The sequence below is a fragment of the Brachycentrus maculatus genome, unplaced genomic scaffold (assembly GCF_059751285.1).
Source record: "Brachycentrus maculatus isolate JH-2025_06_01 unplaced genomic scaffold, ASM5975128v1 h1tg000199l, whole genome shotgun sequence".
NCBI lineage: Eukaryota > Metazoa > Arthropoda > Insecta > Trichoptera > Brachycentridae > Brachycentrus > Brachycentrus maculatus.
In genome coordinates, this window is record NW_028280950.1 from 3,695,287 (window position 1) to 3,708,611 (window position 13,325).

The following is a 13,325-nucleotide window of genomic DNA, read 5'->3' on the forward strand; positions in this document are numbered from 1 at the left end:
GATAGACTTTATACATCATATTTAATTTTATTGTTGTAGACATATCAATAAAATTTTAAACCTAATACTGACTGGCTGGATATCCCAACTATCAATGCGTATATCCCAACATGTACATAAATCATAGATTTACAAAAAAAATATTTTTTTTTCATGAATGCTTAAAAATTAATTATAAATGAACAAATATACAACAAATAAACTCATTTTACGTGTAAATTTGAATACTAATTTCTGAAATACATAGATTTTATTATCATAAATAGTAAAATGTATCATACTTGGTGAACAATAAGTATTTGATATCCTTGATCAACTCGGTTTCATCAACATCGCTCGAACAATGGACATCTTCAGACGATTTGACCAGACTGAAAAAGTTTCCTGTAAAATAACAAAAATAATTCAACGTTTAAAAAATTATATGTATCGGTAATTTTTACGTTATTTACAATATTTCAGACTTTTTGGAAGGAGTTATTTTCAAATATCAGATATCTTGGCATTTAGGTATAATATTTTGATACTTGTTATTGAATTTATTTATCAATCTCTAATGAAGCCAACAATACTCTGCATTCAAGTCATTTTGAAAAAAAACATACATTGTAAGTATAATTTCAATTTATAAAATTTATAACAATAATGAAATACTTGCCTATATTTAGTAATAACAAACACGCATAAAATAACAAAACTGATCGCTCAGAAGCCATTTTTGTTTTTAAATAACACGGTAGATAAAAAAACTCACTAAGTATTTTTATTAATGTGGTATCTTAAGTCATTTAATCTTATTTTGTTTGTACCAACAAGAGATAAAGATGTCTTGAATATCTTTGTAATATCCGGAATTTTATCTACGAGTATGTTTAATTCCACTCTATCAAGTAAAAATAAACATAATATGTGGGTGCTTGGCCAAAAAACTTCGTAAAATACGCATACAAAAGAGGTTTTGAAATACGTCGTTGGAAAAATTGAAGTCCAGATGTATAACTAAATGGGAATAACAACAATAAAATATTTTCAATGTAACTTTTACTTAATATATAAAAACATTTTGAGTGTGTCCAAATATGTCTATATACCAAATATACAAATCTGGATTATCTCTAATTATAGGAGTTATTTTTTCATCCTATTTTTTAAATCTCGACATAGAAAATCCCGTAAATGACCAGACTTTCATATTATTATTCATCCATGTTAAAATGTATTTTTTTAATACGTAATAATTATTATTTAAATTTGCTATGAGACGTGTTTCGATGTATTCAAATACCGTTTATTTAAAATAGACGTAGTCAGGTTTGTGCATGTTGGAATGTTGAAAGATGAGCAAGGAGTAAAAACTTCTTATTTTTTCATATTAGTGAGTACCTGAACTATAGGGAATTATAGACAAAATAAAACAAATATGTTTTAACGTTTATTTATAAAATAAATAAATAGAATCTAAGCTATAGGAATACATTTATTTATTTTCTACATTATGAGTTTAAATTTTAAAAACATATAAAATTATTCATTAGTTAAATAAAATTTTAATACTTCATAGTAAAATATAACTCTTGTTAATCATAAAATGATATCTTTATACTTTTTCAAACATCATTCGTTTTAGAATGAAAAGATATCATTTTGGATGATCTGCTGGTTTTAGATTGATCCGGGGTTTGTGGTGAGGTGCTGGATCCACTGTCCTGAGGGTTGCTGGCTGCTGCAGGAGCTGGTGATGTAGTCTCCGTAGTATTTTGTTTACCGAAGTTCAGCCCAAGAAGGTTGGTGAAGAATGCGATTCCCTCTTCAGCGGATTCATTTACAGCTTGGATTAAATCTTCAGTGTTGATGCCGTTAGGAGAGTCGGGGTCTGGCTTCAGATCACTAGAATAGAATATTCAAACACTGTAATTAGTTCGAGGTGTTTTATTATTATTATTTTCTATTGGCCATGAAGAGATGTTTTATAATTTCTTGATCAGTTTTTATTTAATTTTTAATATTTAAAATTATTAACTTAAGTAATGTTTACGGGTGGGGTAAAATAAAGGCCTCAATTTTTCAATGTTTTATATTTAATTTATTTGTTATAAATGACCTAAAGTGACTCCACAAGTTTTTCCACAAGAGTAGAGGGTGCAAATCTGAGTGTTTTAGTAATTGCTACCATTTTCCTTTTCATTCCTACTATTAATCCTTCATCCGTGGCGTAGTTGGGTTGACGCTCGACTGCAAAATTGGCGTCGTGGGTTCAATTCCAGCCAATTGCCAAATAAATTCAAGAAAGATTTGTTTTCAATCGGCCTTGGTGTTTGTGATATATTTTTCACATTAACTTTCACTATAATTCGATTTAAATATTAAAATCAAATACTGATTTCTAGAATCTGCTAAATTGTATTATACCTACTATTGAAAACAAAAAAGTGACAATTGTTTAGACTTATTATAGTATTTTTAAACTACTGTTACCTATACTTACTATTCTATCTGCAGACAAGCCTCTAAAACAGAGGCTTTGCGGGTTATTCCTTAAAAAAACTTTTTTCCTATGTAGCTCAACCCGAAGTATTTTATTTACGTCATCTGTATTCAATAAAATACATTCCACTCTAATATCTAAAACTGATTGTCTCTCCGCATCGATCTGATGCGATGTTCTATGCACCACGCTAGGATTACTACAGTGGTTATACACAATCAATATCTTACCTTGTATCCTCTGTGGTATTATATCTTATAGGCTCCATGGTCATACCGTCCACTCCGGAACGGAAGCAACCGACTGGGAACTCAAGGGTAGGTTCTCCCAGAAGAGTAGGCTCTAACTGAACACACCCCCTTAACCCATCTGAGGTGGGGGCCAATTCTGTAACCCTAGCGCATAGTTGCGCAACTCGTGATACGAGATTTAGACAAATTGGTTCTGGGTCTGGTCCTAAGAGTAAAAAAAATGTAAAACAGATATGTATTAAATTAAACTATATTTATTTTCTTTAAAGCAAGTTGTGCTATGGTAAATAATGGATCGTTAGCAACTGAAAAAGATAGAACAATAAAAAAATGGGTTAAATTTTTCCAAATTTGTGTAGAAAATAGTAACAAAATTGTGTAAGAAAAAAGGGAAGTGTCAAAATATAATTATTAAAATTGCTTAATTTTTAGTACAGCGACCTTTTTTGAGGAAATAGTAGCTAAATATTTCAATGTTTCATATTTCAACTAATGTATTGTCTTTTAAAGTACTTTATTATGTTTTCTACTTATCGGTTCCACAATATAAAGTATATCAAATAAATAAAAAATAAAAATATTTTTTTTTTACTTAAATACCTTTGACTGTTTGGCTGTGGAGTAAATTATTTCCATAAGACATGTTGATGGCAAATCCTTCTTCTTGTGATAAATATTTCATTCGAACACATCCTGAAAAAGGCAATAAAAATAAAAATTATATTGGTGTTCCTGTATGAATATTTAAATAAAATCCCTTTGAAGAAATTATTGTTGCGATATTTATAATATAATTTGTAGAGCTTGTGCTACACATGTTACATGTGAATATTTGGAACGTAATGATAGTTCAGATATGAAGATCTGAGATCCAATGTAGTTCGTAAACAAGCCTTATTCTAACGGTGTTATTGCGGTTCGGGTCCGTTGATATCGTATGACACAGAAAACTGAAAACACCTTAGTGATTAGTTTGTATTTAAAAAATGTATGTAAGTTGTATTTAAAAAATGTTTGTTGTATGTAAAAATAGTGATAAGTTTGTTTATTAGAATACACGATAATAAGCGTTGTTAAATAAAGGTCAAGTAGGAATTCGTTTAATTGTGATTGATGATAGATAAGATATTTAAAGTTTGCACTATAGGGGTGGTCATTAGCTCATAAGTTTAATAATTATCTTTTAACATAAGGGGGTTAGCTGGAATATTTATCGCAATTTGAAAAAAATGAAAAAATTCTTCATTAAACTAATTTTTCATTCAAAGATTTGAAGGCAAATCGAAACAATTTCATCAGTTTTTTATTCATTTAACAAAATGAACATGTGACTGTTTTTTGGAGGTGAATAAATCAAGCTTTAGGCATATAAGCCTCTATATCAATACACAATACATATTGTATTGTGCTGTAAGAAGGCGTTAGGGTATGCATTACTGGTTTTCGGTAATCCAATTTATTGATAATATGGCATTATTCTATTGTCCAATCATAGGTAATTACAAGCAATTCTTTTTTCATTAAAAAAATATATTTATACAACATATTTATATAATAAACATTTTTGTAGAAAGCAAGATCGATTAGTGTATTATTATATGGTTTGTTTGTCTAGAATTTCTTCACCACAACAAAACCCTTTGTTGCTGAATCTCTCGTGTTGAATCCGAGACGATTATCTAAAAATCACGAATAAAGTTAATAATAAACTAGGTATCCACTTTTTTCATTGAATTGGAGGAACATATACGTATATTAGTTTACAATTCTATGACGAGATGTTTTGGACTAAAATCATTACGGAAAGTCTGTTTTTTGTGATATTTGTAACTACATTTATTGCTTTAACCAATAAAAATATATATATATATATATTTTTTCATGCTTATATTTTATTGATTTATTAATAAATTGATCAATTAAAGTCAAAGTTAAAGTAATAATTAATAAAGTTATCGTGTTAATCATAACTTCACATTTTAATCATCAATTATATGAAGGCACGATGATTAGTCAAACGCTTCAAATTAGTGGATTCAGAAATGGAGTGTATTAATTTTTCAATTGCCTTTTTAATGAAAATATTTAGAAACCGTGAAAGGGTATGGGACACCTGGTATCCCATACCCTTCCACGGTTGATGAATATGATAATTCTCGCATCACGGTTGATGTATGGTATATATCTTAGATTAAATAAATATTGTTACTGACCTGGACCTCCGAGGTCTATGAAAGTCACGTTGAAGTCTACACAACAGATGCAGGAAGGACCATCACAGAGACAGTTCCTTTGGGCAGGAGCTCCATCTTCTCCATCGGCTCTCAACTGCGCAGAATCCTTGCCCAGTAGACTCCATTCCAGTAAATCTGCAAACACACACAAAAAATAAGGATACAAGTTTATTTTCTGTTCATTCTTAAAAGGTTCACAATAACAATAAAACCGTTTTTTGGTCATTTTTAAAGTTGATTTTTTTCGATACATCGTCTCTTTTTCGTCGATACATCGAAACTTTTTTTATAGGTACCGTATATTAGTCTCTAAAAAACTGTCCATTAAGTAAATATCATTAACTATTATAATTAATCTAGCCCTTCACTTATAAGTACAGGGGAATATTTAAAAAATATTTGTTTGAAAAATCGCAAATATTTATTTTGACCCTCCTGGGAATCAAACTCGTAACCTCTATCACCTCAGCTAAGTACTTTAACCACTAGACCACGAAGGTGGACAATCAAGTGAAAAATCACATATATTTTTTAACCCCCTTTGGGAATCAAATCCTGAACTTTTCCTGGGCAGTTCGGCATTCAAACGCTTTAACAGTGGTGGACATTTTTTTGGTAAAAAAAGTACCAATCCTAGGTAGTCGAAAGCTTCACGTAAAATTTGCTCTTGCATGCCTGCTGTTAAAAAAATATATGAAGTAGGTATGTATAATGTATTTGAATTTGAATTTTTTATTTTTATTAGAAGGAAAAACAACAGTTTCAATACATGAAAAATCAGAATACAAAAAAATCATGAATACCAATTACAGTTTTTCACATTTATACATGGGAAAAGTAAGAGAGGAAAAATATATATAAAACAAGAGATATGAGATAAAGATTGGGATAAAGAGAAAAGGAGATGACAGTGATAGGAAAAGAAGAATATAAAAAATAATTTTTCAAATACTTATTTGATGGTGCTGAATTATAAAAAAGACGACTTAGGTTAGTGAATCTAATTGGACAATGAAGAGGTATTTGCTCAAGAAGATAGGGGCTCTCAGTTATACTGGCTCAGGTATGCGTTACATACGTATTTGCATACGGCAATGATACCGCGAAACTTTCTTTGCGACATAAGTATAGCATATCATATAACAATATCTGTTCCACTTCTTCTACCATGAAGTTCTTCCAACAGTCGTGAGTCGTGAGTAATGCTGAATGTAAACCATCTCACTCCCGGGTGAAAGTTGCGAGTGATTGACACTCCGCTTCTGTATTTCGACTGTTTTCTGTACCACGCTCGTCCGAATATCTGCGGCTTTAGCCTTAATGTCAAATGAAAGTATTCAAATCACTATGCAGATGGGATACCGGTCGCTGACAATGCGAATATGGTTCATTAATGAAAGTGTTCTGCAGGTTTTGCATAGCCAGATGTCCCGTGTAATTAATTGCTGCATAGATACTCACTAGCATATTTGATACAATATTTTTGAATACCTTTTTTGGCTCGTGATAAAAGCTTATTGAATTAAAATTGTATTTATTTAACTTTTTATACAATCATTACGTATATTAACGAGCGTACTTGAATTTTTAAAAGGAACATCTCTAACTAAAACCAACAGAAATTGTTTATATGTTTGTTGAATATACCGTCCGTGCAATTTTCAATATAAATTCAAAAATATTACGTGATAAAGTACATAAAAATATACGTTCATGATATAAAAGTAAAAAGAAATGATAAAGTAAAAAAAGCGGAAACGAGTCCTGAAGCGGGATATAGATTAATGGCATAAAAAGACTGTTAGGATTATATGAAGTAAAGGTAAGGTAGTAATGTTTTAGGCATTTTTTAAAGAAAGAGAGAATAACAGTTCATTTACTTATTTATTTATTGGACAATATATAAAGCGTCGTTTTCCTGAAAAATTACAGTAATTTTATATAACGTTGTTAAAAATAAATTATTAAGAATGAGACAATAAAAAAATAATCGAAAAATACATACTAAAAAAGATTGACTACACGTTTTTAAATCAATAAAACTTTTTTGATATTTTGGAAGCAAATTTGTAATAAAATTAATTTATTCTAGAATTTTTGGTATGCAAAATGAACATAAATGAATGTTTTTATTTGAAAATTATAATTTGATATAATTGTGATTCCTTAATATGACTTAATTGCATATATTTTATTAAAATAATAAGTAAAATAATTATAATCAAAATATTGACCAATCTAAAAAATTAATAATTATTGAAAAGTAAAATTATGGAATTTTTATTTAATATTTTAACTTTGAAATAAATATTATTTTGAATTTTTTTGTTGATATTTACATATGTTAACACGAACAATATAGTAAAATCACGATTTTTCGCTTTGTTGTGATCTCATGAAGTAATTATTTGTACAATTGTTTTTCAAATATACAAATTTAGAGTTTTGTTAAAACAAAGTAAAATAGTTCTCTAAAAAAAGTACAAACCTTTTTTCAGTATTTAAAAAAATATTTAAGGTTATTTATTGAAAGCGTTTAAAATGAAAATAATTTTACTTACCCACTATATTAGCGGCATGAATGGTGATACCAAAACAGCATAAAGCTACTCCAAGCGTCAGAAGGCCGTGTTTGTAAACAATCATTATGATATCTTGACAAGTCAATCAACCGAATCCCTCGTAATTAGTCCGGACGTGATCGGAAGTCGAATTAATCGGCAGGAAGTCGTCCTAAACTCGAAAACGCGATCAAATATCGCCGCTCCAAATTGCTGTGACCGATGGCAGTGCACTTTTGTCGGAGAATTCAGGATGTGTGGTTTGGAAAGTGATTTGTATTCACTAGTCGGCTACGTTGGCTGACGGCGCGCGGTATGTTGGCTCGGAGTGTACTGGTACTGCCCACGGATGGAGGCTTTACGGAGGCTTCTCGGCTGGAAGGGTGGGGGGAGGGCTTATATATACACATCAACACAGCACGCAGCCTACTCTCTGGCGTCTCCGCACAAGGGATGATAAAGTTGAACTTTGTGATTTTTAATTATTAAATGAATCACAATTGCGACGCGTTTCTCTACGTATTTTCATTGCAAAAAAGTATATAAGTCTATCCGCATACATATTAGAGAAATATAGATACAGATCATTATTTATTCAATGTAAAAACACAACAAAAGCCTTTTTCGTTACTTTTCTAATATTTGTATTTAATATCTACCATACTAAGCAAATCAATCTAACAAAACACCTCACTATGTAATTACTTCAATACATCGGAAACTATAGCAAATGTAATGAATATTTGTAATGAGTTCGTATATAATCGTAAAAAAGGTAAACGGATATGAGAACTACTTTTTTAGTTTAAAAAATAATATGACTTGTTTTCAATGTATAAAAAATCATATGAAATAACCGTCAATGCAAAGAGCACTGTATCAAAGTGATGAGTTGAATGTTAATTAAATAAAGACGAAGTGATCGTATTTTGAATATTGAAAGCATTAACTTTGAGGATCATTGTGAAAAGACGAAGTGATCAGTTTAAAGCTTTAGGTATTCATTTCGAGTAATATTAAGTAAATTATTTATTGATTCGGCATCAACTTTGTGGAATGCCATATTGATTATTTTAAAAAAAAATTAAACACTTGAAAATATCACTTGATGAGTTTTATTTATATATCCAACTAGTTTTGAAAACTTACAGATGTTTTTATTTTCTGGTAAAAATAAAAACTCAATTTAAATTAAATTAAATTAGTAGTTTTATTAATCGATAGTTTATACTCTATAAAAAATAATGTTATTTCCATACGAAAAAAATCGGCACTTTTGATTTGATTTATAATTACTTTGATTATAATCAAAACAGGAATCAAGTCATGGTAGAGTGGGTATCGAATCTAGAAGTACAAAACCATTACTCATTCGTAAAATGTTGCGTTAAATTTATTATCCTACATACTTATTAGTGCAATTAGAATTTAAATAAAATTGCAATCGTAAATTTATAATTCACGATGATGATTTTAATATAACTTTAATATTATAAAATCATTTCAACATACTTCAGATAAATGAACCTTTTCTGATTTTGTATATTATGAAGAAGTAATGATAATGTCTGATTGAATTAGTATTTTAAAGGCATTTAGCAAAAAGTGACGTCTTTCAAGAGTTTTGTAATTGATTAATAACCAATGTTATAAATTACATATGTGAAAAGTGTGAATATTACAACAGGAAGTTGATTTTTAAATATGTAAATATTACTTGTGTACGTTAATTTTTAAAAGTTTCAGAATAGTGACATCTTTGGAAAGTTTGTGAAAGTACAAATAGTTTTTTCTTAGAAAAATTGTGAGTGATATCATTCGCTCTGGATTCTAAGAACCCAGAGTAATTTATGCAGTCAATAGATACGAAATAAGTAGGTAAATGAGTGAAAGCATAAAATTCAAATCAGATCTATCAGAAGTGGGAGATGTTATAATAAGTGCAATGATTGATACTTGAACAAACTACCAACATATCTATTGTATGATATAACAGTGAAAATTTATTTTACAATTAAAAACTTTAAAAAGTCATTGAAAGATAATATAATCAAATAAATCAGTAAAATTAGTAAAAAGCAAACTAATTTTATAAAGTAAGTGTTTTGAAGCTAGATATAAAATATTTATTAATTTATAGGCTACATATAATCTATTACTCAATAAGATCAAGGGGTAACTGGTAATTTTTTTCTTTTGGGGTCGGCTTTTACCCAAATTCTTAAAAAATATTCTAGCGTCACCAGTCTACTATTCACATTTTTTTAAAAAGGAATAAACCGCAAACTCTATTAGAGTCTTGTCTGCAGGATGAATGCCGATTTGACTCTAAGACGTAATGATGGATCCATGTATGATCCATTGTGACATACCATGTAAACACACCTCCAAACAATGCTATGAATCATTGTGTTTGATCAATCTTGAGAAAACACGGTATCCATATCGAACAAAGCTTTCTCATGGACAAATAGTGACTCAAAATGATGAACACCATGCTTTCTGATATCTTTAAGGTGTTACCTACCCCCAGGAACCTTTAATATACGATCGGCCAAAACAGTTGTATTTTGAAGACATTTCTTCAAGGAAAAGTATTGAGTGATGGTTAGTCATTTTATGAACAAGAAGAAAATTATCAATATTAATTGACTCATGTACATACATATATTATGTTCGGTGATATGTAAGCAAATTGCTCTCGTGTGTGATCACACAGCTCCAATACAAATCACATTACTATTTTGTTTATTAAATTAAAATTTGTTTGTTAAATAAAAATATAATTGATTAATGTAAAATGCATTCTTGAACACTATTGTGAGAAACAGAGTTCTTTCATTTTTCAGTTTTGTGTTGCAAAAACAACAGCGAAGGGACAAGCAGGAAACCTGAACTGAATAATCTTGAAAACTTTAGAACAGGTTTCGCATGAAATGAAGTTTCAGGCAAACAGTATAAATTTAACGCTTTTGTTAATATACGATGTGAAAGTATTATACCATTTGTATTATGACATCTTTAGCAGTGCTGTGAATTCTAACTTTTTTCTATATTCTCTTCTTACCACCATCTCTATAAATCAAGCAATTGGCATATTAACCGTTTCCCGCAGATCCTATTTATACTCCTAACGGTTTTGCAATACGGCATCTAGTTTTACCACATTATTTTTTTGTTATATTTCATTCATAATTCCAAATTGATTACGTTCATATAATAAGTTGAATGGACTTATATTTTGGAAAAAAGTATACTCAGGTACAAATTTGTAATTTAAAGAAAAATCAAGATTAAATAATAATTGGATGGAAGGTAATAACAATTTACTTTCATTATATTCTGGATATGGGGCATGTACTTTTTAGAGAAATATTTGAAATATTTATATCAAGTATTGAAGTCAATTTAAAATAAAATCAAATTATTTGCGTTATTTATTATTTTTTCATGTTAGGCAAAAGTATATACTAACTACTGACTAACTAACTAACTAACTAACCATCACGTCGCTCTTTGGTAATACTTACCATTTAACTTACTAACTTGTGAGCTTAAAAGAATAAGGTGTTAGTATCAAAAATTGTTAGTAAAAAAATAATATAAAACTAATCATAAATAATCTAAAATCACCTTTTATGTTAGACAACAAGAAAAAAGAAGATGTCTTAAATAATACTCGATAATTAAAGAACAATACATACCAACGCATATTACTTATAATTTATATGGTGGTACAGCGAACGTATTGCCGGTCAGGCTGTTGAACTTCATCAGGGTTACTGGGTCATACCCGTTGCGATATAAAACAGGCTTGCGTAGCTTATATTTTAAAGCCACTTCATCAAACGGGTCTAAAATTTAAACAGCAGATAAAGACGATAACTTGAATCACTACCACCTTTTGTCATTGTGCTCTCATAGTGATAGGATGTTAGCGACCAGTTGAATGAGGCTTTTCAATTAGATTTACTTGAGAGAGTTCAGTATAAAACAAAGATGATGTTATTTATATAATTTCTGGGTTACAATGCCCGCTGTTGTGATTTTTAAAACAATGATAATAACTCTATTGTTATATCAATCCTCGTGATTAACCTAGAACATTTTTTTTCTAAGAAAATAAATAAAATAGGTAGAATTAAGTTGCACAGGGTTTAAAAATTGGACTGATCTGTAAGATATTAATTTAAAAATAAAACTTAGTAATGAAAAATATTTTACTTGTAATAAAATACCCACAGAATGTTCTAGAAAATACTTATAATAAATAAATAAATAAAATAACAGTGGCGTAGAGTCTATTTATCACATATTATTATCTATTTAAAAAAAAATAGTCTAAAGAAAATATAAAAACGTAAGGTGAGAGGACTATTAAACTTTGTGAGAAGATCATCTAATAAAACATTAAAAAAAACTTTTATCCTAAAACAGTCAATATTTAAAAAAAATAAATCTTACTTGTTTAATACCAATACTTCTAAAAATTTATTGTGAAATGTGTTACGATGCTTTCAGCATCGTTATAAATTACCATACAAAGTGTAACAATTGACAATACATTATATGACAGACAATACTATAAAGTGACTGCCGAATCAATTCATGAAAATATTTCTTATGTACAGTGAAATTTGTACATGAAAGGGGAACGTACCAGAACTATACTATCATCGAAATCGTCAAAATTCTCAATTTTGTTGTTATTGAAAATAACTCCTTTTTCATATTTTATTTCTTCAACTGATTTATTTAAATAACCATATTTAACAAACGATGATAAAAATATTAATTAAACATTAAGAAAATCACAAAAATGCTTTATTTAATTTTTTGCCATGACGCTACTGGGAGTATGTCATCGAAATTTTATGACAGAATCCTGAACGCTTTCACTTAAAAACTAGAAGGGGGAGGGAAGTTACGGAGAAAGAGGGGTACATGGGAGAAAACAGGCTGTATTTAAGTGCTTCTATCCTAAAATAGTAACACCTGTACTACTTTCTAGAAAAAAGGCTGTTTCGAAAAATGGTTTATTATAAATATACAGGAATATTTAAAAAAATTTGCTTTTATCAAATTTTTTTAACAAAATAAATTAAAACAAAATTCAAAATATTGCTACATTTTAAATTTTGTTTTCACTGAAAATTTAGTATCCTTATTTCACTGTTATATTTTTTAACCATTTTCTTGTTTTTTTTCCAAAGATTTCTGATTTTTTGTCCCAAAAAATTTGGATTTATTTCATATAGAGTATTTTAGTCAATGATTATTTTATATTGTATGTTTATATACTCGTATAATATATCATACATACGCAAATGTATGCACGTACTATGGAATGGTGAGAGCTAAAATCTAAATATAATTTTCTTCATTTTTAGGTATGTATAAATGAGATGTAATAAAAATAATGTAAGTTCCATATTAAATATCTGTGATTAATATCATTATGTAATTACAGCCATTTATGTTTATACATTACAAATATACATTTTTTAATAGTAATTTTCTCAATCCGCCTCAGTAGTGTAATGGTCAGCACGGTCGGCTACCGTTCTGGAGGTCTCGGGTTCGATTCCCAAGGGGGTTAAAATAAATATAAGTGATTTTTTCACTGTAATATTTATTCAATATTACCATGGACTGGTACCTGAAGCGGAGGGCTGATCACCTTTCCTTCATGTGTAAACGATCAAGATAACACTGTGTTTATATGATACAGTGCCCTATGCACCATTGGGGTGCGGATAAGGGTTTTATTATTTTATTTTTTATTCATTTTCTC

At 29.1% G+C, this 13,325-nt stretch overlaps 1 protein-coding gene across 1 annotated transcript; it reads right to left on the bottom strand.

Annotated features, from left to right (window-relative positions):
* Nucleotides 1-1,421: 1,421 nt before the first annotated feature.
* On the bottom strand, nt 1,422-7,863 carry LOC148307499 (uncharacterized). Its single transcript, XM_088263440.1, has 5 exons — nt 7,532-7,863; nt 4,950-5,105; nt 3,337-3,429; nt 2,716-2,941; nt 1,422-1,887 (listed from the first exon to the last, which is right to left on the bottom strand). The coding sequence occupies exons 1-5, from the start codon at nt 7,614-7,616 to the stop codon at nt 1,608-1,610; spliced, it is 840 nt and encodes a 279-aa protein (XP_088119566.1). The 5' UTR covers nt 7,617-7,863; the 3' UTR covers nt 1,422-1,607.
* Nucleotides 7,864-13,325: the final 5,462 nt, after the last annotated feature.